This window comes from Oncorhynchus keta, chromosome 5 (genome assembly GCF_023373465.1).
Source record: "Oncorhynchus keta strain PuntledgeMale-10-30-2019 chromosome 5, Oket_V2, whole genome shotgun sequence".
NCBI classification, from domain to species: domain Eukaryota; kingdom Metazoa; phylum Chordata; class Actinopteri; order Salmoniformes; family Salmonidae; genus Oncorhynchus; species Oncorhynchus keta.
The window spans coordinates 38,311,530-38,335,942 of record NC_068425.1 but is presented as its reverse complement, the minus strand read 5'-3'; the positions used below and the strand labels follow the sequence as shown (position 1 = coordinate 38,335,942).

The 24,413-nt window shown below is 47.0% G+C and overlaps 1 protein-coding gene and 2 long non-coding RNA genes across 10 annotated transcripts in view; 1 reads left to right on the top strand and 2 right to left on the bottom strand.

Annotated features, from left to right (window-relative positions):
* Nucleotides 1-24,413, bottom strand: part of tbcd (tubulin folding cofactor D) — a 227,884-nt gene that overhangs the window by 6,458 nt on the left and 197,013 nt on the right. Inside the window, 16 exon segments of the mRNA XM_052520050.1 lie at nt 402-465; nt 467-487; nt 3,770-3,859; nt 4,939-5,016; nt 6,897-7,011; nt 18,062-18,093; nt 18,186-18,291; nt 18,386-18,403; nt 18,752-18,811; nt 18,814-18,855; nt 18,858-18,884; nt 18,887-18,897; nt 19,866-19,962; nt 19,965-20,023; nt 21,164-21,247; nt 23,533-23,591. Of these exon segments, the coding sequence (XP_052376010.1) occupies nt 402-465; nt 467-487; nt 3,770-3,859; nt 4,939-5,016; nt 6,897-7,011; nt 18,062-18,093; nt 18,186-18,291; nt 18,386-18,403; nt 18,752-18,811; nt 18,814-18,855; nt 18,858-18,884; nt 18,887-18,897; nt 19,866-19,962; nt 19,965-20,023; nt 21,164-21,247; nt 23,533-23,591 (963 nt within the window).
* On the top strand, nt 5,088-6,763 carry LOC127930306 (uncharacterized). Of its 3 annotated transcripts, XR_008137845.1 has the most exons (6): nt 5,088-5,167; nt 5,222-5,296; nt 5,431-5,680; nt 5,816-5,925; nt 6,066-6,150; nt 6,181-6,763. It is a non-coding gene; the product is annotated as an uncharacterized LOC127930306 (long non-coding RNA). The 3 variants fall into 3 exon arrangements; XR_008137844.1 differs by lacking the exon at nt 5,222-5,296 and having other exon boundaries at nt 5,406-5,680; nt 6,066-6,763; XR_008137846.1 differs by lacking the exon at nt 5,088-5,167 and having other exon boundaries at nt 5,206-5,296; nt 5,456-5,680; nt 6,066-6,763.
* On the bottom strand, nt 14,932-17,209 carry LOC127930311 (uncharacterized). Of its 6 annotated transcripts, XR_008137857.1 has the most exons (6): nt 16,896-17,209; nt 16,688-16,791; nt 16,350-16,427; nt 16,141-16,192; nt 15,361-15,438; nt 14,932-15,308 (listed from the first exon to the last, which is right to left on the bottom strand). It is a non-coding gene; the product is annotated as an uncharacterized LOC127930311 (long non-coding RNA). The 6 variants fall into 6 exon arrangements; XR_008137859.1 differs by having other exon boundaries at nt 14,932-15,282; nt 16,766-17,209; XR_008137860.1 differs by having other exon boundaries at nt 14,932-15,256; nt 16,766-17,209.

Here is a 24,413-nt window from a genome sequence, read left to right as displayed (position 1 = left end):
GCAAGAGAGAGAGAGATGAGATGCAGAGAGAGAGAGACAGATGAGATGCAGAGAGAGAGAGAGAGATGAGATGCAGAGAGAGAGATGAGATGCAGAGAGAGAGAGACAGATGAGATGCAGAGAGAGAGAGAGAGATGAGATGCAGAGAGAGAGAGAGAGAGATGAGAGAGGCATAGAGACAGATGAGAGAGAGCGCTATTATTACACATTAATGACACTTTCACACACATATTACACTTACACTACACATATTACATAATACACTTTACAAAGCACACACTACACGTTGGATGAGATGCAGAGAGAGAGATGAGATGCAGAGAGAGAAAGATGAGATGCAGAGAGAGAGATATTATTAGACAGAGATGAGAGATGCAGAGAGAGAGAGAGAGCTAACTCACCACAGGGAAGGGGTGACAGAGGAGCAGCAGCAGCTGGAACAGAACCTTTCTACGGACCTCTCCTGAACTGGATCAGACCACAGAACCTACAGGAGGGGAGAGAGTGTAGGGTCGGGTTCGGAGGAGAGAGAGTAGGGTTCGGGTTCGGAGGAGAGAGTGTAGGGTCTGCGGAGGAGAGAGTGTAGGGTCGGAGGAGGAGAGTGTAGGGTCTCGGAGGAGAGAGTAGGGTCGGGTCCGGAGGAGAGAGATTAGGTCTCGGGTCTCGGAGGAGAGAGAGTAGGGTTCTGGAGGAGAGAGATTAGGTCTAGGAGAGAGAGAGGGTCAGGAGGAGAGAGAGTAGGGTCTCGGAGGAGAGAGTGTAGGGTCTGGGAGAGAGTGTAGGGTCCGGGGAGAGAGGTAGGGTCAAGGGAGAGAGAGTAGGGTCTCGGGGAGAGAGAGGGGTCTCGGGGGAGAGAGAGGGTTAGGAGGAGAGAGAGAGGGTAGGAGGAGAGAGTGAGGGTTAGGAGGAGAGAGAGAGGAGGAGGAGAGAGTAGGGTTAGGAGGAGAGAGAGAGGTTGAGGAGGAGAGAGAGCAGGGTCCGGAGGAGAGAGAGTAGGTCTCGGAGGAGAGAGAGTAGGGTCCGGAGGAGGAGAGTAGGGTCCGGAGGAGAGAGAGTAGGGTCTGGAGGAGAGAGAGTAGGGTCTGGAGGAGAGAGAGTAGGGTCTGGAGGAGAGAGAGTAGGGTCTTGAGGAGAGAGAGAGAGGGTCTGAGGAGAGAGAGTAGGGTTCGGAGGAGAGAGGAGCAGGGGTCTCGGAGGAGAGAGAGTAGGGTCCGGAGGAGAGAGAGTAGGGTTAGGAGGAGAGAGAGGGCTAGGAGGAGAATCAGATATTTATTATTATTATTATAAATAGACAGATATATATAATATATATATACACAGATGATGATATATATTAAAACAGATATAATATATTACATATATATGGCCATGACATATTATTATGGTCTTGATGACATATTATAACAGATGACAGAATTATTATAGGATGAGCAGGGTCCGATTATAACAGATCCGACAGGAGATTAGTCTCGGAGGAGAGAGAGTATTGGTCTGGAGATGAGAGAGAGTAGGTCTAGGGAGGAGAGAGAGTAGGGTTAGGAGGAGAGAGAGTAGGGTTAGGAGAGAGAGAGAGTAGGGTCTAGGAGGAGAGAGTAGGGTCTAGGAGGAGAGAGAGGGGTCTGGAGGAGAGAGGAAGCTAGGAGTGAGATAGAGAGGAGGAGGAGTAGGGCTAGGAGGAGAGAGAGTAGGTTGGGAGAGTAAGGGTTAGAGAGAGAAGAGTAGGGTTCGGAGGAGAAAGTAGGGTTAGGAGGAGATAGAGTAGGGTTAGGGGAGAGAGAGAGTAGGGTTAGGGAGAGAGAGAGTAGGGTCTCGAGGAGAGAGAGTAGGGTTAGGAGGAGAGAGAGTAGGGTTCGGGGAGGAGAGTAGGGTTAGGAGGAGAGAGAGAGGGTTAGGAGGAGAGAGAGTAGGGTTAGGAGGAGAGAGAGTAGGGTTAGGAGGAGAGAGAGTAGGGTTAGGAGGAGAGAGAGTAGGGTTAGGAGGGAGAGAGAGTAGAGGGTTAGGTTAGGAGAGAGAGTAGGGTTAGGAGGAGAGAGAGTAGGGTTGGAGGAGAGAGAGTAGGGTTAGGAGGAGAGAGAGTAGGGTTAGAGGAGAGAGAGGTAGGGTTAGGAGGAGAGAGAGTAGGGTTAGGAGGAGAGAGAGTAGGGTTAGGAGGAGAGAGAGTAGGGTTAGGAGGAGAGAGAGTAGGGTTAGGAGGAGAGAGAGTAGGGTTAGGAGGAGACAGATGACATATTATTATTATCAAACATATATTATAACGGACTATTATTATTAAAAACAGATTATTATTATTATAACAGATGACATTATAACATATTTATTATTATTGCACAGATGACATATTATAAACAGATGACATATTATAACAGATGACATATTGGTAACAGATGAATATATATAATAGGATGAGCAGGCCAGAGTTTATATATATGGTGGCCAGATGATATATATAGGCCGGGATGACATATATAGGTCCGGACATATATATAGGTCCGGAGAGAGCAGGGTCCTTATATATATAGTCCGGAGGAGAGAGCAGGGTTAGGAGGAGAGAGAGTAGGGTTAGGAGGAGAGAGAGTAGGGTTAGGAGGAGAGAGAGAAGGGTTAGGGAGGAGAGAGAGTAGGGTTGGGAGGAGAGAGAGTAGGGTTCGGAGGAGAGAGAGTAGGGTTCGGAGGAGAGAGAGTAGGGTTCGGAGGAGAGAGAGTAGGGTTCGGAGGAGAGAGAGTAGGGTTCGGAGGAGAGAAAGTAGGGTTCGGAGGAGATATATAGGGTTCGGAGGAGAGAGTAGGAGTCAGGAAGAAAGGATTAGGAGGCATATATATAGGTCCTGGAAGAAGAAAGGGTCGGAAGGAAGAAAAGAGGGGCCAGAGGAGGAAACAAGGGTCCGGGGGAGAGAGCAGGGTCCGGGGAGAGAGAGTAGGGGTTCAGGGGAGAGAGAGTAGGTCCGGAGAAAAGGGGAGCAGGGGAAGAGATGGACATATTATTAGGAGTTAGGATTTATTATTATTAGGAGGAGATGACAGTAGGAGTTATGGAAGAGATGACATAAAGGAGATTAGGAAAGAGAAAATAAAGATTATAAGAGATGAAATATTATAAGGAGATGACATATATTAGGAAGGCCAGATGAAGTATAGGAAGAAAAGTAAGATTAAGAGAAAAGAAATATATTATGAAAGAAAGATGACATAAATTAAGAAGAAGAGAGAGTAGGGTTAGGAGGAGAAGAGTAGGGTTAGGAGGAGAGAGAGAGTAGGGTTAGGAGGAGAGAAAGTAGGGTTAGGAGGAGAGAGAGTAGAGTTAGGAGGAGAAGAGTAGGGTTAGGAAGGAGAGAGAGTAGGGTTAGGAGGAGAGAGAGAGTAGGGTTAGAGGTTAGAGGTTAGGAGGAGAGAGAGTAGGAGTTAGGAGAGAGAAGAGTAGGGGTTAGGAGGAGAGAGAGTAGGGTTAGGAGGAGAGAGAGTAGGGTTCGGAGGGAGAGAGTAGGGTTAGGAGGAGAGAGAGTAGGGTTAGGAGGAGAGAGAGTAGGGTTAGGAGGAGAGAGAGTAGGGTTAGGAGGAGAGAGAGTGTGTATAGTTAGGTTGTGTGTTATGACTAAATGTTTTATCAGAGGTGAGATGCAGTGGACATGTATTGGAGGGTGGAAGGGTAGGTAGGTGTGTGTGTGTGTGTGTGTGTGTGTGTGTGTGTGTGTGTGTGTGTGTGTGTGTGTGTGTGTGTGTGTGTGTGTGTGTGTGTGTGTGTGTGTGTGTGTTAAAAGAAACCCCACTCCACACAGCGATGGCGGAGCGGAGCTTCTGAGGTGTCCTGGACTTCTTAATCTCTTCCTTACAGAGAGACAACAAGTCCACACAGAACTGATGACTACACAGAGAGACAGAGAGAGAGAGACAGAGAGAGAGCGAGAGAGAAAGAGAGACAGAGAGAGAGAGAGAGAGAGAGAGAAATAATAGAGGCAAGAGAGAGAGCAGAGAAGAGAAAAAGAGAGAGAATAGAGGATAGAGGCAAGAGAGAGAGCAGAGAAAACGAGAAAGGAGAGAAGTATAGGATAGAGGCCCAACGAAATAATAAGAAGAAAGATGACGGATATAAAGGATTTACAAAAGAGGAAACAGATGATTGAGAATATAGCATATTTTCATATTAAAGAGATATATAAGAGGAGATGAGAATAGATGATTATTAGCAAGAGAGACAGAGAAGAGGAGAGAGAGAACAGAGGAGAAGAGAGAGAGCAGAGAGAGAGGAGAGAGAGAATAGAGGATAGAGAGAGAGCAGAGAGAGGAGAGGCGAGAGAAGAGGAGAGAAGAGGAGAGAGAGAATAGAGGATAGAGGCAAGAGAGAGAGGCAGAGAGAGGAGAGAGAGAATAGAGGATAGAGGCAAGAGAGAGAGCAGAGAAGAGGAGAGAGAGTATAGAGGATGGAGGCAAGAGAGAGAGCAGAGAAGAGGAGAGAGAGAATAGAGGATAGAGGCAAGAGAGAGAGCAGAGAAGAGGAGAGAGAGAATAGAGGATGGAGGCAAAGAGAGAGCAGAGAAAGAGGAGAGAGAGAATAGAGGATGGAGGCAAGAGGAGAGCAGAGAAGAGGAGAGAGAGAATAGAGGGATGGAGGCAAGAGAGAGAGCAGAGAAGAGGAGAGAGAGAATAGAGGATGGAGGCAAGAGAGAGAGAGCAGAGAAGAGAGAAAGAGAGAGAGAATAGAGGATAGAGGCAAGAGAAGAGAGCAGAAGAAAGAGAAACAGAGGAGAGAGAAGAGCAGAGAGCAAAATAACAGATTAGCGTAGCGTCTATTCATTCCATCAGCCACTATATTACATATCTTCATGTATTCTACATACACAACACTATAACTCTTCGAAATGTCGGTTCTGCCAGATAAGGAAGTAGTACTGAGTCTACCTAACAGGCATCAGTAGAACAGTCTATAACATGAACCCCACTCACTCCTGGTCTGTAGTGAAGGTGTCAAAACAGGCTCTAGCCAGCATCTGGTCCAGCATCTTCAGGAAGGGGATAGACACCCTGCACAGAGACACAGGACACACAGTTTACCACTAGTTTAGTTTCCTCTGTAGTTTACCAGGTTAGTTTCATTTCCTCTGTAGTTTACCGGGTTAGTTTCATTTCCTCTGTAGTTTACCAGGTTAGTTTAATTTCCTCTGTAGTTTACCAGGTTAGTTTAATTTCTTCTGTAGTTTACCAGGTTAGTTTCTCTGTAGTTTACCAGGTTAGTTTCCTCTGTAGTTTACCAGGTTAGTTTCCTCTGTAGTTTACCAGGTTAGTTTCCTCTGTAGTTTACCAGGTTAGTTTCATTTCCTCTGTAGTTTTACAGGTTAGTTTCATTTCCTCTGTAGTTTACCAGGTTAGTTTCCTCTGTAGTTTACCAGGTTAGTTTCCTCTGTAGTTACCAGGTTAGTTTCCTCTGTAGTTTACCAGGTTAGTTTCCTCTGTAGTTTACCAGGTTAGTTTCCTCTGTAGTTTACCAGGTTAGTTTAATTTCCTCTGTAGTTTACCAGGTTAGTTTCCTCTGTAGTTTACCAGGTTAGTTTAATTTCTTCTGCAGTTTACCAGGTTAGTTTCATTTCCTCTGTAGTTTACCAGGTTAGTTTCATTTCCTCTGTAGTTTACCAGGTTAGTTTCCTCTGTAGTTTACCAGGTTAGTTTAATTTCCTCTGTAGTTTACCAGGTTAGTTTCCTCTGTAGTTTACCAGGTTAGTTTCATTTGTAGTTTACCAGGTTAGTTTCATTTGTAGTTTACCAGGTTAGTTTAATTTATTCTGTAGTTTACCAGGTTAGTTTCATTTCCTCTGTAGTTTACCAGGTTAGTTTCATTTCCTCTGTAGTTTACCAGGTTAGTTTCATTTCCTCTGTAGTTTACCAGGTTAGTTTCCTCTGTAGTTTACCAGGTTAGTTTCCTCTGTAGTTTACCAGGTTAGTTTCATTTCCTCTGTAGTTTACCAGGTTAGTTTCCTCTGTAGTTTACCAGGTTAGTTTCATTTCCTCTGTAGTTTACCAGGTTAGTTTCATTTGTAGTTTACCAGGTTAGTTTCATTTCTTCTGTAGTTTACCAGGTTAGTTTCCTCTGTAGTTTACCAGGTTAGTTTCATTTCCTCTGTAGTTTACCAGGTTAGTTTCATTTCTTCTGTAGTTTACCAGGTTAGTTTCATTTCCTCTGTAGTTTACCAGGTTAGTTTCCTCTGTAGTTTACCAGGTTAGTTTCATTTCCTCTGTAGTTTACCAGGTTAGTTTCCTCTGTAGTTTACCAGGTTAGTTTCATTTCCTCTGTAGTTTACCAGGTTAGTTTCATTTCCTCTGTAGTTTACCAGGTTAGTTTCATTTCCTCTGTAGTTTACCAGGTTAGTTTCCTCTGTAGTTTACCAGGTTAGTTTCATTTCCTCTGTAGTTTACCAGGTTAGTTTCCTCTGTAGTTTACCAGGTTAGTTTCCTCTGTAGTTTACCAGGTTAGTTTCCTCTGTAGTTTACCAGGTTAGTTTCCTCTGTAGTTTACCAGGTTAGTTTCCTCTGTAGTTTACCAGGTTAGTTTCCTCTGTAGTTTACCAGGTTAGTTTCCTCTGTAGTTTACCAGGTTAGTTTCCTCTGTAGTTTACCAGGTTAGTTTCCTCTGTAGTTTACCAGGTTAGTTTCCTCTGTAGTTTACCAGGTTAGTTTCATTTCCTCTGTAGTTTACCAGGTTAGTTTCATTTCCTCTGTAGTTTACCAGGTTAGTTTCATTTCCTCTGTAGTTTACCAGGTTAGTTTCATTGAGATTGACACTAGAGAGAGAGACAGTGTAATAAACATTTATTTTTAACTATCAATGTAAATCTCCCCACGTGACTGTAAAACTGAAAGAGAGAAAAGAGTGTGTGAAAGCATGGATACAAAGGTGTGTGTGTGTGTACCTGTCATTTCTCAGGTTGTCTCTGAAGACATGCAGCAGTGCCTCACTAAACTGTCCCAGTGCTGCTGCATCCTGAATCAGCATCAGGTGGTCGGAACAGAGACTGGGAGGAGCACCTGGAGGCGGAGGAGGGAGGAGGGAGAGAGAGAGAGAGGGGAGGGATAGAGAGGGGAGAGATGGGGAGGGAGACAAGGAGGGAGGGAGGAGAGGGAGAGAGAGGGATATAGAGACGGAGAGACAAGGAGAGAGGAGGGAGGGAGGGGCGGGAGGGATATAGAGGAGAGACAAGGAGGGGGGGAGGGAGGGAGGAAGGAGGGATATAGAGAGGAGAGACAAGGAGAGAGAGAGAGGAGACAAGGAGGGAGACAAGGAGGGCGGGAGGGAGGGAGACAAGGAGGGATATAGAGAGGGGAGAGAGGGAGAGACAAGGAGGGATAGGAGGGAGGGAGGGGCGGGAGGGGGAGACAAGGAGGGAGGGAGGCGGGACAAGGAGGGAGGGAGACAAGGAGGGAGACAAGGAGGAGGGAGGGCGGGAGGGCAGGACAAGGAGGGCGGGAGGAGACAAGGAGGGATATAGAGGGGAGAGACAAGGAGGGAGAGACAGGGAGGGAGACAAGGAGGAGGGAGGGGCGGGAGGGAGACAAGGAGGAGGGAGGGGCGGGAGGGAGACAAGGAGGGACAAGGCGGGAGGGAGACAAGGAGGGAGGAGACAGGGAGGAGGGATATAGAGACGGAGAGACAAGGAGAGGACAAGGAGAGAGGGAGGGAGGGAGGGAGGGAGGGAGGGAGGAGGGAGGGAGGGAGGGAGGGAGGGAGGGAGGGAGGGAGGGAGACAAGGAGGGAGGGAGACAAGGAGGGAGGAGACAAGGAGGGAGGGAGACAAGGAGGGAGGAGGGAGGGAGAGGGATATAGAGACGGAGAGACAAGGAGAGAGGGGAGGGAGGGGAGGAGGGAGAGGGGAGGAGGGGAGGGAGGGAGGGGGAGGGAGAGGAGGAGGAGGGAGGGGAAGGGAAGGGGATAGACATCAGTGTGGTTAACATCAGACAGAGGACTGATAGATAGACATCATGTTGAAGTTAACATCAGAGCCAGAGGACTGTAACAGATCAGTAGAAACTCTGAGATCCAGACCAGAACAGTAAAGTATAGAACAGGATATTACCACTGCGTTTAACATGGTGTAAGTCTGGACCGTGTGAGAAGCCTCATTGAGCAACATTAAGTCAAAACAGCTCATCTCTCTGTCTGCGTAACAAATGACACTATTTCCTACATAGTGCACTACTTTTGACCAGGGCCCATAGGGAGAGGGTTCTATTTTGGGACGCACACTCTGATGTCCTGGCATCACTTCCTTCCCATAGTGATGACAGGTTGAAACTGGTGACACACTGAAGGCTGGTGACAACTGGCTCATCGTTCCCATAGCAACAACACAGCATCAACACCCGCTGGAGGGAGAGGACTTCTGTCTTCCCATTAGCCCCCAGAGGGTTGTCTCCCCTAACTGACTGGGGCTGAGGAGAGAGACCAGGGACATTAGTCCCCCTCCAGAGGGTTGTCTTTCTCTAGCTGACTGGGGCTGAGAGGGAGAGAGACCAGGGACATTGTCCCCCAGAGGGAGTTGTCTTTCCCTAGCTGACTGGGGCTGAGGGAGAGAGACCAGGGACATGGCCCCCCCCAGAGGGTTGTCTTTCCCCTAGCTGACTGGGGCTGAGGGAGAGAGACCAGGGACATTAGTCCCCCAGAGGGTTGTCTTTCCCCTGCTGACTCAGGGCTGAGGGAGAGAGACCAGGGACATTGGTTCCCCCAGAGGGGTTGTCTTTCCCCTAGCTGACTGGGGCTGAGGGGAGAGACCAGGACATTAGTCCCCCAGAGGGGTTGTCTTTCCCCTAGCTGACTGGGGCTGAGGAGAGAGACCAGGGACATTAGTCCCCCAGAGGGGTTGTCTTTCCCTAGCTGACTGGGGCTGAGGGAGAGAGACCAGGGACATTAGTCCCCCAGAGGGGTTGTCTTTCCCCTAGCTGACTGGGCTGAGGAGAGAGACCAGGGACATTAGTTCCCCTAGAGGGGTTGTCTTTCTCCTAGCTGACTGGGGCTGAGGAGAGAGACCAGGACATTAGTCCCCCAGAGGGGTTGTCTTTCTCTAGCTGACTGGGGCTGAGGAGAGAGACCAGGGACATTAGTTCCCCCAGAGGGGTTGTCTTTCTCTAGCTGACTGGGGGCTGAGGGGAGAGACCAGGGACATTAGTTCCCCCAGAGGGTTGTCTTTCTCCTAGCTGACTGGGGCTGAGGAGAGAGAGGACTTCCGTCTTCTATACTTTGGCAATGTCTGTAGTTTTTTAAATTTGATTTGACCTTTATTTAACTTTGGCAAGTCAGTTAAGAACAAATTCTTATTTTCAATGATGGCCTAGGAACAGTGTGTTAACTGCCTGTTCAGGGGCAGAACGATAGATCTGCTAAATGGTTTTGCATGTGGTATTTCTCTGCCTCTTGCTATAATCTGGCTGGACTGGAGACACACAGACACTTCTGAGGTAGCCAGAACTGTGTCCCTGGGCTGATCAGGAGTTGGTTGTCACACACAACAGTCCAAAGTGATGAAGCATCCTGTTGGATCCTGGAAACTTTCTCATCGTCCTCGTCTCCTTTACCGCCTTTTCACATTCGTGTTGAGATATTTCATAAACCATCTCCTGTGAGACTCCCCTCCCCCTCTCCCACTGCTTAGTCCAACTCTCTTCTCCTCTCATACCCCCCTGAAAGACCAGCATGTCATCACGGCAGGGTAGTCTAGTGGTTAGAGTGTTGGACTAGTAACCGGAAGGTTGCAAGTTCAAACCCCCGAGCTGACAATATCGCAACACGAATGTGAAAAGGCGGTAAAGGAGACGAGGACGATGAGAAAGTTTCAGGATCAACAGGATGCTTCATCACTTTGGACTGTTGTGTGTGACAACCAACTCTGATCAGCCCAGGGACACAGTTCTGGCTACCTCAGAAGTGTCTGTGTGTCTCCAGTCCAGCCAGATATAGCAAGAGAGAAATACCACATACAAAACCATTTAGCAGATCTTATTGAGGTGGAGCTTGTGTTCCTAGCTCCAACAGTGGAGCAATATCTAACAATACACAACCTAAAGTAAAGGAATGGAGTTAAGAATATATAAATATTTGGATGAGCAATGTCAGAGCGACATAGACTAAGATAAAGTAGAATAGAATACAGTATATACATATGAGATGAGTAATGCAGGATATGTGAACATGATTAAAGTGACCAGTGTTCCATTATTAAAGTGACCCGTGTTCCATTATTAAAGGGACCCGTGTTCCATTATTAAAGTGACCAGTGTTCCATTATTAAAGTGACCAGTGTTCCATTATTAAAGTGACCAGTGTTCCATTATTAAAGGGACCAGTGTTCCATTACTAAAGTGACCAGTGTTCCATTATTAAAAGTGACCAGTGTTCCATTATTAAAGGGACCAGTGTTCCATTATTAAAGGGACCAGTGTTCCATTATTAAAGGGACCAGTGTTCCATTACTAAAGTGACCAGTGTTCCATTATTAAAAGTGACCAGTGTTCCATTATTAAAAGTGACCAGTGTTCCATTATTAAAAGTGACCAGTGTTCCATTATTAAAGAGACCAGTGTTCCATTATTAAAGGGACCCGTGTTCCATTATTAAAGTGACCAGTGTTCCATTATTAAAGGGACCAGTGTTCCATTATTAAAGGGACCAGTGTTCCATTATTAAAGGGACCAGTGTTCCATTACTAAAGTGACCAGTGTTCCATTATTAAAAGTGACCAGTGTTCCATTATTAAAAGTGACCAGTGTTCCATTATTAAAAGTGACCAGTGTTCCATTATTAAAGAGACCAGTGTTCCATTATTAAAGGGACCCGTGTTCCATTATTAAAGTGACCAGTGTTCCATTATTAAAGTGACCAGTGTTCCATTATTAAAAGTGACCAGTGTTCCATTATTAAAAGTGACCAGTGTTCCATTATTAAAAGTGACCAGTGTTCCATTATTAAAAGTGACCAGTGTTCCATTATTAAAAGTGACCAGTGTTCCATTATTAAAGAGACCAGTGTTCCATTATTAAAGGACCGTGTTCCATTATTAAAGGGACCAGTGTTCCATTATTAAAGGGACCAGTGTTCCATTATTAAAGGGACCAGTGTTCCATTATTAAAGGGACCAGTGTTCCATTATTAAAAGTGACCAGTGTTCCATTATTAAAAGTGACCAGTGTTCCATTATTAAAAGTGACCAGTGTTCCATTATTAAAGTGACCAGTGTTCCATTATTAAAGTGACCAGTGTTCCATTATTAAAGTGACCAGTGTTCCATTATTAAAAGTGACCAGTGTTCCATTATTAAAGTGACCAGTGTTCCATTATTAAAGTGACCAGTGTTCCATTATTAAAGTGACCAGTGTTCCATTACTAAAGGGACCAGTGTTCCATTACTAAAGGGACCAGTGTTCCATTATTAAACTGACCAGTGTTCCAAAGGAAAGACCAGCCAACATCACTAAACACAGATCCACGTTCTGGATCAACTCCCATCCTTAAAGAAAGGGGGAGACCAGCCAACATCACTAAACACAGATCCATTTGTTCTGGATCAACTCCCATCCTTAAAGAAAGGAAAGACCAGCCAACATCACCTAAACACAGATCCATTTGTTCTGGATCAACTCCCATCTGTGTTTTGGGTTTTAGGTTGTTGTTTACAGGAACCAGGTGGATGTGGGCCAGAGGAGCGTCAAGCTGATGCCTGGTGCCCGAGAAACAAAGACTGATAGAACAGATGAGAGTGGAGGTACTGGTGTCCTCAGTGGTGTGAATATTAGCAGTGTGATGGACCCCCTGCTGGCCTTCAGACCCACACTGGAGAGACCAGTGGTCAACCACTGTTTCACTAAGGTGCTTTTCCACAGACAACATCATGACTTTCGTTGACTCACACATTCGCAACAACATGCAGTCTTTGGACTGTAGCAGTGTGGGAACCACAGTCAATGTACGATGGACACAGGAGTATAGTGGTGTGTGGTACTGGTACTGGGCCAGACAGTGGGGGCTAGTGGTGTGGTACTGGTACTGGGCCAGACAGTGGGGGCTAGTGGTGTGTGTGGTACTGGTACTGGTACTGGTACTGGGGTTGGTACTGGTACTGGGCCAGACAGTGAGTATAGTGGTGTGGTACTGGGCCAGACAGTGAGGTATAGTGGCGTGTGGTACTGGTACTGGGCCAGACAGTAAGGTATAGTGGTGTGTGGTACTGGGCCAGACAGTAAGGTATAGTGGGGTTGGTACTGGGGCCAGACAGTGAGGTACAGTGGCGTGTGGTACTGGTACTGGGGCTGACAGTGAAGTATAGTGGTGTGTGGTACTGGTACAGGGCCAGACAGTGAGGGCTAGTGGCGTGGTGGTACTGGTACTGGGCCAGACAGTGAGGGCTAGTGGCGTGGGTACTGGGCCAGACAGTGAGTATAGTGGTGTGGTACTGGTACTGGGTCAGACAGTGAGGTATAGTGGCGTGTGGTACTGGGCCAGACAGTGAGATATAGTGGCGTGTGGTACTGGTACTGGGGCTGACAGTAAGGTATAGTGGCGTGTGGTACTGGTACTGGGCCAGACAGTGAGGGCTAGTGGCGTGTGGTACTGGTACTGGGCCCAGACAGTGAGGGCTAGTGGCGTGTGGTACTGGTACTGGGGTCAGACAGTGAGGCAAGTAGTGTGTGGTACTGGTACTGGGCCAGACAGTGAGGGCTAGTGGTGTGGTACTGGGCCAGACAGTGAGATATAGTGGCGTGTGGTACTGGTACTGGGTCAGACAGTGAGAGTATAGTGCTGTGGTACTGGGCCAGACAGTGAGGTATAGTGGCGTGTGGTACTGGGCCAGACAGTGAGGTATAGTGGCGTGGGTACTGGTACTGGGCCAGACAGTGAGATATAGTGGTGTGTGGTACTGGTACTGGGCCAGACAGTGAGGCATAGTGGTGTGTGGTACTGGGCAGACAGTGAGGTATAGTGGTACTGGTACTGGGCCAGACAGTGAGGTATAGTGCTGTGTGGTACTGGTACTGGGCCAGACAGTGAGGCTAGTGGCGTGTGGTACTGGGCCAGACAGTGAGGTATAGTGGTGTGGTACTGGTACTGGGCCAGACAGTGAGGTATAGTGGCGTGTGGTACTGGTATTGGGCCAGACAGTGAGGTATAGTGGTGTGGTACTGGTACTGGGCCAGACAGTAAGGTATAGTGGTGTATGCTACTGGGCCAGACAGTGAGGGCTTGTGGTGTGTGGGTACTGGGGTTGGTACTGGGCCAGACAGTGAGGTATAGTGGCGTGTGGTACTGGTACTGGGCCAGACAGTGAGGGCTAGTGGTGTGGGTACTGGTACTGGGCCAGACAGTGAGGGCTAGTGGCGTGTGGTACTGGTACAGACAGTGAGGTATAGTGGTGTGGTACTGATACTGGGTGAGACAGTGATGTATAGTGGCGTGGTACTGGGCCAGACAGTGAGTATATAGTGGCGTGTGGTACTGGTACTGGGGCTGACAGTGAGGTATAGTGGCGTGTGGTACACTCGTACTGGGCCAGACAGTGAGGGCTAGTGGCGTGTGGTACTGGGCCAGACAGTGAGGTAAAGTAGTGTGTGGTACTGGTACTGGGCCAGACAGTGAGGGCTAGTGGTGTGTGGTACTGGGCCAGACAGTGAGATATAGTGGCGTGTGGTACTGGTACTGGGCCAGATAGTGAGGTATAGTGGTACTGGTACTGGGCCAGACATTGAGGTATAGTGCTGTGTGGTACTGGTACTGGGCCAGACAGTGAGGTATAGTGGTGTGTGGTACTGGTACTGGGCCAGACAGTGAGGTATAGTGGTGTGGTACAGGTACTGGGCCAGACAGTATAGTGGTACTGGTACTGGGCCAGACGTTGAGGTATAGTGCCGTGTGGTACTGGGCCAGCCAGTGAGGTATAGTGGTGTGGTACTGGGCCAGACAGTGAGATATAGTGGTACTGGTACTGGGCCAGACAGTGAAGTATAGTGGTGTGTGGTACTGGTACTGGGCCAGACAGTGAGTATAGTGGCGTGTGGTACTGGTACTGGGCCAGACAGTGAGGTATAGTGGCGTGGTACTGGGCCCAGCCAGTGAGGTATAGTGGTGTGTGGTACTGGGCCAGCCAGTGAGGTATAGTGGTGTGTGGTACTGGGCCAGACAGTGAGATATAGTGGTACTGGTACTGGGCAGACAGTGAAGTATAGTGGTGTTTGGTACTGGTACTGGGCCAGACAGTGAGGTATAGGAGCGTGTGGTACTGGTACTGGGCCAGACAGTGAGGTATAGTGGCGTGTGGTACTGGTACTGGGCCAGACAGTGAAGTATAGTGGTGTGTGGTACTGGTACTGGGCCAGACAGTGAGATACTGTAGCTACAGACAGATAACGACAGACACAGACTGTGGCTATAGACAGATAACCACAGACAGATGACTACAAAAACAGCTACTGTCGCTACAGACAGATAACCACAGACACAGACTGTGGATATAGACAGATAACCACAGACAGACAACAGACACAGACTGTGGATATAGATAGCTAACTATAGACAGACAACCACAGATACATGCTCTAGCTACAGACAGATAGCCACAGACACATAACTACAGACATACAATGCAGCCACAGATGGATAACCACAGACACATACTGTGGCTTCAGACAGATAGCTACAGGCATATAACTACAGACATATACTGTGGCCACAGGCATATAACTACAGACACAACTACAGACAGATAGCGACAGGCATATAACTACAGACATAACTACAGACCAGTGGCAGTCAGTGCCGTTTAAGATTTATTTCTATTACAGCATATTGGATGACTGTCATTCATATTCCGTTCACCCAGTTCAATGTAACATCGATAGGTTTAGGCTACTACATGATACTAGAATGTTCCCTACCCATCATGAGTTGATACAACCTAGCCTATGAATGACAGTTTATAACCTAGCCTATGAATGACAGTTTATAACCTAGCCTATGAATGACAGTTTATAACCTAGCCTATGAATGACAGTTTATAACCTAGCCTATGAATGACAGTTTATAACCTAGCCTATGAAGGACAGTTTATAACCTAGCCTATGAAGGACAGTTTATAACCTAGCCTATGAAGGACAGTTTATAACCTAGCCTATGAAGGACAGTTTATAACCTAGCCTATGAAGGACAGTTTATAACCTAGCCTATGAAGGACAGTTTATAACCTAGCCTATGAAGGACAGTTTATAACCTAGCCTATGAAGGACAGTTTATAACCTAGCCTATGAAGGACAGTTTATAACCTAGCCTATGAAGGACAGTTTATAACCTAGCCTATGAAGGACAGTTTATAACCTAGCCTCTGAAGGACAGTTTATAACCTAGCCTCTGAATGACAGTTTATAACCTAGCCTCTGAATGACAGTTTATAACCTAGCCTATGAAGGACAGTTTATAACCTAGCCTATGAAGGACAGTTTATAACCTAGCCTATGAATGACAGTTTATAACCTAGCCTATGAATGACAGTTTATAACCTAGCCTATGAATGACAGTTTATAACCTAGCCTATGAATGACAGTTTATAACCTAGCCTATGAAGGACAGTTTATAACCTAGCCTATGAAGGACAGTTTATAACCTAGCCTATGAAGGACAGTTTATAACCTAGCCTATGAAGGACAGTTTATAACCTAGCCTATGAAGGACAGTTTATAACCTAGCCTATGAAGGACAGTTTATAACCTAGCCTATGAAGGACAGTTTTATAACCTAGCCTATGAAGGACAGTTTATAACCTAGCCTATGAAGGACAGTTTATAGCCTAGCCTATGAATGACAGTTTATAACCTAGCCTATGAATGACAGTTTATAACCTAGCCTATGAATGACAGTTTATATAACCTAGCCTATGAATGACAGTTTATAACCTAGCCTATGAATGACAGTTTATAACCTAGCCTATGAATGACAGTTTATAACCTAGCCTAATGACAGTTTATAACCTAGCCTATGAAGGACAGTTTATAACCTAGCCTATGAAGGACAGTTTATAACCTAGCCTATGAAGGACAGTTTATAACCTAGCCTATGAAGGACAGTTTATAACCTAGCCTATGAAGGACAGTTTATAACCTAGCCTATGAAGGACAGTTTATAACCTAGCCTATGAATGACAGTTTATAACCTAGCCTATGAATGACAGTTTATAACCTAGCCTATGAAGGACAGTTTATAACCTAGCCTATGAAGGACAGTTTTATAACCTAGCCTATGAAGGACAGTTTATAACCTAGCCTATGAAGGACAGTTTATAACCTAGCCTATGAAGGACAGTTTATAACCTAGCCTATGAAGGACAGTTTATAACCTAGCCTATGAATGACAGTTTATAACCTAGTCTATGAATGACAGTTTATAACCTAGCCTATGAATGACAGTTTATAACCTAGCCTATGAAGGACAGTTTATAACCTAGCCTATGAAGGACAGTTTATAACCTAGCCTATGAAGGACAGTTTATAACCTAGCCTATGAAGGACAGTTTATAACCTAGCCTATGAAGGACAGTTTATAACCTAGCCTATGAAGGACAGTTTATAACCTAGCCTATGAAGGACAGTTTATAACCTAGCCTATGAAGGACAGTTTATAACCTAGCCTATGAATGACAGTTTATAACCTAGCCTATGAAGGACAGTTTATAACCTAGCCTATGAATGACAGTTTATAACCTAGCCTATGAAGGACAGTTTATAACCTAGCCTATGAAGGACAGTTTATAACCTAGCCTATGAATGACAGTTTATAACCTAGCCTATGAAGGACAGTTTATAACCTAGCCTATGAATGACAGTTTATAACCTAGCCTATGAAGGACAGTTTATAACCTAGCCTATGAAGGACAGTTTATAACCTAGCCTATGAAGGACAGTTTACAACGCAGGTGCACACAGGTTGAGAGAATTGAGGAATAAAGGTGACAGACTAAACATATTCAATACCGCCTTGCACACTCTTTCCTGCATCTAGCTGATCTAGAGTGTAATCATTAGTCCCAACAGTTGCAAACGAGAGTTTCTATTGGACAAATTCAGGTATGTTTATCCCGGTTTTTCTACAGAATCGGTGCAATGAACACACCCCTGAGCACACGCAAACACAGTTCTCTTTCATAGCAGCCACATACAAACAGCTCTTTGTGTATATAAATTCCTTCTCACATCTATCTACGTGCTCTCCCCTCTCACCTTTTCCCTTCGCTTGTGGACTTCAGTGCACAACACATTAGCTGTCTGTGACCAGGCGAAAAAACATTTCCAAGCCAAACCTTCATATCATGACCATAACCTTACACAGCCTACATTGTTGTCACGTCATAGTCAACATGGCTACTAGGACTAACCCTTTTAGTGAACCCGCTACACCCGTGCAGTGTACAGTCAGCAAGCAGTTTATCAGTTACAGACTGGCCCCGGTGGCAAAACATTAATAAAACCAAAAGCTTACCTTGACTTGGAAGAGTTCCAGTGTTGGATAGCCATAGCCAACTAGCTAACATAGCATCCCTCTCTGTTGGATAGCCATGTGCCAGCTAGCTAACATAGCATCCCTCTCTGTTGGATAGCCATAGCCAGCTAGCGAACATAGGATCCTCTCTGTTGGATAGTCATAGCCAGCTAGCTAACATAGCATCCTCTCTGTTTGTGCAGGGTGTTTCAGTAGGCTAAACTAGCTAGCTACATTAGCTAGCTAAGTAAGTGAAGAAAAGAAGAAGAAATATAGCTACAGTAGCTCTCTCTCGCTCACTGGTCTCTCACTCACTCTTGCTGTTCGTTTACATTTTTGTTTAAATGTATTCGTTAAAACTGCTGAACTATTGTTTTTCTTGAGTCAACTACTCACCACGTTATGCACTGCGGTTCTAGCTAGCTGTAGCTTACGCTTTGCGACTAGAACTGGCTAATTCATGGTACTACTGTAGATCTTTCATTGCAAAACAGTTTTAATCCATTATTTGGTGGCATGTGGAAAAGGATAACTTGTTTTATACTTCACAATTCGCATTTTTATGAAATTCACTCTGAGGAGTCTCCACTGCTACAGACACAGGGCTACAGACACAGGGCTACAGACACAGAGCTACAGACACAGAGCTACAGACACAGAGCTACAGACACAGAGCTACAGACACAGAGCTACAGACACAGAGAACACAGACACAGAGCTGCAGACACAGAGCTGCAGACACAGAGCTACAGACACAGAGCTGCAGACACAGAGCTGCAGACACAGAGCTGCAGACCACAGAGCTATAGACACAGAGCTGAAGACACAGCTGCAGACACAGAGCTATAGACACAGAGCTACAGGGCTACAGACACGGGGCTACAGACACAGAGTTACAGGGCTGCAGACACAGAGCTATAGACACAGAGCTATAGACACAGAGCTATAGACACAGAGCTATAGACACAGAGCTATAGACACAGAGCTATAGACACAGGGCTACAGGCTACAGACACAAAAGCTACAGACACAGAACTACAGGGCTACAGACACGGGGCTACAGACACGGGCTACAGACACGGGGCTACAGACACGGGGCTACAGACACAAGTTACAGGGCTACAGACACAGAGCTACAGACACAGAGCTACAGACACAGCGCTACAGACACATGGCTACAGACACATGGCTACAGACACATGGCTACAGACACAGGGCTACAGACACAGGGCTACAGACACAGGGCTATAGACACAGAGCTACAGACACGCACCGTAGACTCAGTCAGTCCTCCTACAGACACGGTCAACCCCAGCAGTGTGGGTACTGGTATTAGGGCAGTCGGAGCAGCTGGGTGATGTGGGGAAGGCCTGAGACGGAGCGTTCCAGTTCAGACCTCTGCCCCTTCACTGAGAGCACAGAGACACACACGGGGTACAGTTAGTTCTTCAATAATAATAATATAAATAATATATGCCATTTAGCAGACGCTTTTATCAATAACTATTCAATAACTGACCTGTAAATCTTTCATTGAAACGTGCCCACTGTGTACCTGAGCCATCCATAGTACTGTATGAGATTACCCTGAGCCATCCATAGTACTGTATGGGAATTACCCTGAGCCATCCATAGTACTGTATGAGATTACCCTGAGCCATCCATAGTACTGTATGAGATTACCCTGAGCCATCCATAGTACTGTATGAGATTACCCTGAGACATCCATAGTATTGTATGAGATTACCCTGAGCCATCCATAGTACTGTATGAGATTACCCTGAGCCATCCATAGTATTGTATGAGATTACCCTGAGCCATCCATAGTACTGTATGAGATTACCCCAGAGCCATCCATAGTACTGTATGAGATTACCCTGAGACATCCATAGTACTGCATGAGATTACCCTGAGACATCCATAGTACTGTATGAGATTACCTGAGACATCCATAGTACTGTATGAGATTACCCTGAGACATCCATAGTACTGTATGAGATTACCCTGAGACATCCATAGTATTGTATGAGATTACCCTGAGACATCTATAGTATTGTATGAGATTACCTGAGCCATCCATAGAGTCGTGTATGAGATTACCCAGAACCCAGAGGGATAATGTGGTTGCCTCACCTAGCTACCTGATAACCACTCTGTTGAGGGATAGTGTGTTTGTCTCATCTAGCTACCTGATAACTACGCTGAGGGATAATGTACTGACTGTGATGTGGTTGTCTCATCTAGCTACCTGATAACTACTCTGAGTGATAATGTACTGACTGTGATGTGGTTGTCTCATCTAGCTACCTTCAGATGTAAGTCACTTTGGATAACAGCATCTGCTAAATGACAGCAATGTAAATGTGTTTAGACTCACGTAGGGAAGATGGCGAGCAGCTCCTCTCGGTGGGGGATGTGAGGTACTGCAGGGTTGTTACTATGGAGGAGCCTGACGAACACTGATCCAGCATGGCTCTGTAGCGGTCGATCTTCTCTGCTGACTGCTGGGCCAAGCTACACATCATACCATTCACCCTGAGGAGGAGGAGGAGAGATGAGAGGAGGAGATGAGGAGATGAGAGGAGGAGAGATGAGATGAGGAGAGATGAGAGGAGATGAGGAGAGATGAGAGGAGTAGAGGATAGAGGAGGAGATGAGTAGAGATGAGAGGAGTAGAGGAGGAGATGAGTAGAGATGAGAGGAGAGGGATGAGAGAGGAGATGAGGAGAGATGAGAGGAGGAGAGGGATGATAGAGAGGAGATGAGGAGATGATAGGAGGAGAGAGATGAGGAGAGATGAGAGGAGTAGAGGAGAGAGGGGAGGAGAGGGAGGAGGAGAGATGAGAGGGAGGAGGAGAGATGAGAGGGATGAGAGAGGAGATGAGGAGAGATGAGAGGAGGAGGATGATAGAGAGGAGATGAGAGGAGGAGAGGGATGAGATGAGGAGAGGGATGAGATGAGGAGAGGATGAGATGAGGAGAGGGATGATCGAGAGGAGATGAGGAGAGATGAGAGGAGGAGAGGGATGAGATGAGGAGAAGAGAAGGAGCAGAGGAGGAGCAATAGATAAGAGGAGAGAGGAGAGAGGATGAGAGGAGGAGAGAGGGATGAGAGGAGGAGAGATGAGTGGGAGGAGAGAGGGATGAATGGGAGGAGAGGAGAAAGGGATGAATAAAGTGGGAATTAAAGGATGAGAATATAAAAAGGAGCTCAGGGATGAAATGAATGGAGAGATACAGCTATCATCCCCAATAATATCTTTAATACCTACTACATCTGTCATAACACCTTCTCCCACCTTCTATAGAGAATGCTTATAAATGATCTACGAAGCATCTATGAAGGCCTTATGAAGGGTTTATGAGGGACTTATGAAGGGTTTATGAAGGCTCTATAAAGGGTTTATGAAGGCTCTATAAAGGGTTTATGAAGGCTCTATAAAGGGTTTAAGAGGGCCTTATGAAGGGTTTAAGAGGGCCTTATGAAGGGTTTATGAGGGCCTTATGAAGGGTTTATGAGGGCCTTATGAAGGGTTTATGAGGGCCTTATGAAGGGTTTTATGAGGGCCTTATGAAGGGTTTATGAGGGCCTTATGAAGGGTTTATGAGGGCTCTATAAAGGTGTTAAAAAATGGTACAAGTGTGATTGAGGGAAGTTATTCCATTGCTACTCACAGGCCCGGTGAGAGTAGTTGTGGAGCGGTGCCCACCACACACAGAGTCACCTCCATCAGGCTGGTCATGGCTGCCTCTCTCACCCTGGAGAGGAGGAGGAGAGAGATGAATACATTAAACACACAGAGTCACCTCCATCCAGGCTGGTCATGGCTGCCTCTCTACCCCTGGAGAGGAGGAGGAGAAGATGAATACACATTAAACACACAGAGTCACCTCCATCAGGCTGGTCATGGCTGCCTCTCACCCTGGAGGAGGAGGAGAGATGAATACATTAAACACACAGAGTCACCTCCATCAGGCTGGTCATGGCTGCCTCTCTCACCCTGGAGAGGAGGAGGAGAGAGATGAATACATTAAACACACAGAGTCACCTCCATCAGGCTGGTCATGGCTGCCTCTCTACCCCTGGAGAGGAGGAGAGAAGATGAATACATTAAACACACAGAGTCACCTCCATCAGGCTGGTCATGGCTGCCTCTCTACCCCTGGAGAGGAGGAGGAGGGAGAGATGAATACATTAAACACACAGAGTCACCTCCATCAGGCTGGTCATGGCTGCCTCTCTCACCCTGGAGAGGAGGAGGAGAGAGATGAATACATTAAACACACAGAGTCACCTCCATCAGGCTGGTCATGGCTGCCTCTCTCACCCTGGAGAGGAGGAGGAGAGAGATGAATACATTAAACACACAGAGTCACCTCCATCAGGCTGGTCATGGCTGCCTCTCTACCCCTGGAGAGGAGGAGGAGAGATGAATACATTAAACACACAGTCACCTCCATCAGGCTGGTCATGGCTGCCTCTCTACCCCTGGAGAGGAGGAGGAGAGAGATGAATACATTAAACACACAGAGTCACCTCCATCAGGCTGGTCATGGCTGCCTCTCTACCCCTGGAGAGGAGGAGGAGAGAGATGAATACATTAAACACACAAGTCACCTCCATCAGGCTGGTCATGGCTGCCTCTCTCACCCTGGAGAGGAGGAGGAGAGAGATGAATACATTAAACACAGAGTCACCTCCATCAGGCTGGTCATGGCTGCCTCTCTCACCCTGGAGAGGAGGAGGAGAGAGATGATACATTAAACACACACACCTGAAATGCCACGAGTCACGGCACCGCCCGGGTCCTAAGCTAATATTCAAATCAGTTTGTCATGTCCCGAGGGCAGATTTTGTTTGTGTGATAAGGTAATCAGGGCATCTACTCTAATGTCATGCCCTGAAAGGGGAGCCACAGTGTGTGTGAACACGCGTGCGGACGACAGTTAACAGGTGAAGAGAATGCTGTAAAGGGATCAGAGACAGACAGACAGACAGACAGACAGACGACAGAGACAGACAGGGACAGACAGAGACAGACAGAGACAGACAGACAGACAGACAGACAGACAGACAGACAGACAGACAGACAGACAGACAGACAGACAGACAGAAGCGAGCGGCGGCGAGATTACAGACAGACGGAGGAGGGAGGAGGGAGACAGGGGACAGACAGACGACAGACAGACAGACAGACAGACAGACAGACAGACAGACAGACAGACAGACAGAGGAGGGAGCGGGATACAGACAGACAGACAGGACGGAGGACAGACGAACAGACAGACAGACAGACAGACAGACAGACAGACAGACAGACAGACAGACAGACAGACGAACAGACAGACAGACAGACAGACAGACGACAGACGAACCAAGACAGACAGAGAGAGAGAAAGAAAGACAGAGAAGAAGACAGAGAGAAAGACAGAGACAGAGAGCAGAGAAGACAGACAGAGAAAAGACAGAACAGAGACAGAGACAGAGACAAGAGAGACAGGGACAGAGACAGAGAGACAGAGAGAGAGAGAGAAGAGAGACAGAGAGAGAGAAAAGACAGAACAGAGACAGAGAGAGACAGAGAGACAGAGAGACAGAGAGACAGAGAGGGACAGAGAGACAGAGAGACAGAGAGACAGAGAGGCAGAGACAGAGACAGAGAGACAGAGAGAGACAGAGACAGAGAGAGAGAGACAGAGAGAGACAGAGAGACAGAGAGACAGAGAGACAGAGAGACAGAGAAGACAGAGACAGAGAGAGACAGAGAGAGACAGAGACAGAGAGAGACAGAGAGACAGAGAGAGACAGAGAGAGAGAGAGACAGAGAGAGAATGAGAGGGATAGACAGATACAACAAAGAGAAAAGGAAAAGTCCGTGCCACAGCAGGCCCAGGTGACACGCCAGGTGACATTCCTGTCAGGTAAACTAACTAAGCATTGCCCAGGGCCACCAGGTGACACATGCCTGTAGGGCAGGAGAGGGAGTCTTGAAGGAGTGATTCAGGCCCTCTGGGCAGGGGTTGTGTGTGTTGTTCTCACTCACCAGGCTCCCACGTCTCCTCTGCTGTCCAGTGTGTAGTCAGTCATACAGTCAGCAGAGCTCTGTGATTAGTGGACACATTCCCTCACACACCACAGAATCAGAACCACCCTGGCTGATAATTTCACTGTCACACACACCCTGACAGAGAGACAGGTAGATCGAGGGGGATGGGAGGGGAGAGAGACAATAAAAATACTTTTTATTGTTAATTTCACTTTTATTTATTATCTACTTCACTTGCTTTGGCAATGTTAAACTCTGTCTCCTTGCCAATAAAGACCTTGAATTGAAATTAGAATTGAAAGAGAAAGTCTGAGTTGGATACATTGAAAAAGAGAACAGTGAGTTAGAGAGGAAGAGGTAACATTCAGACAGAGTTAGACGGGGTTAGAGACGGTCGAGGGAAAACAAGAGGAGGACAGACAGGTCCTACAGGTACAACCAGATGGCTGTTTACTTCTGACTACAACCCTAACACTACAGTTGACCTGTTACCCCAGAAGACAAACAACTAGACAGACAGACAGGGAGGGAAGGAGGCAGGGAGGGGGAGGTGGAGGAGTACAGGGGGGAGGAGTGGAGAGAGGAGGAGTAAAGGGGGAGGAGAGGAGGGAGGAGGAGTAGAGAGGTGGAGGAGTGGAGGGAGGAGGGAGTAGAGAGGTGGAGGAGAGGAGGGAGGAGGAGTAGAGAGGTGGGAGGAGAGGAGGGAGGAGGAGTAGAGAGGTGGAGGAGTGGAGGGAGGAGGAGTAGAGGGAGGAGGAGTAGAGGGAGGAGGAGTAGAGGGAGGAGGAGTAGAGGGAGGAGGAGTAGAGTGAGGAGGCGTAGAGGGAGGAGGAGTACAGAGGTGAAGGAGTAGAGGGAGGAGGGGAAGAGAGGTGGAG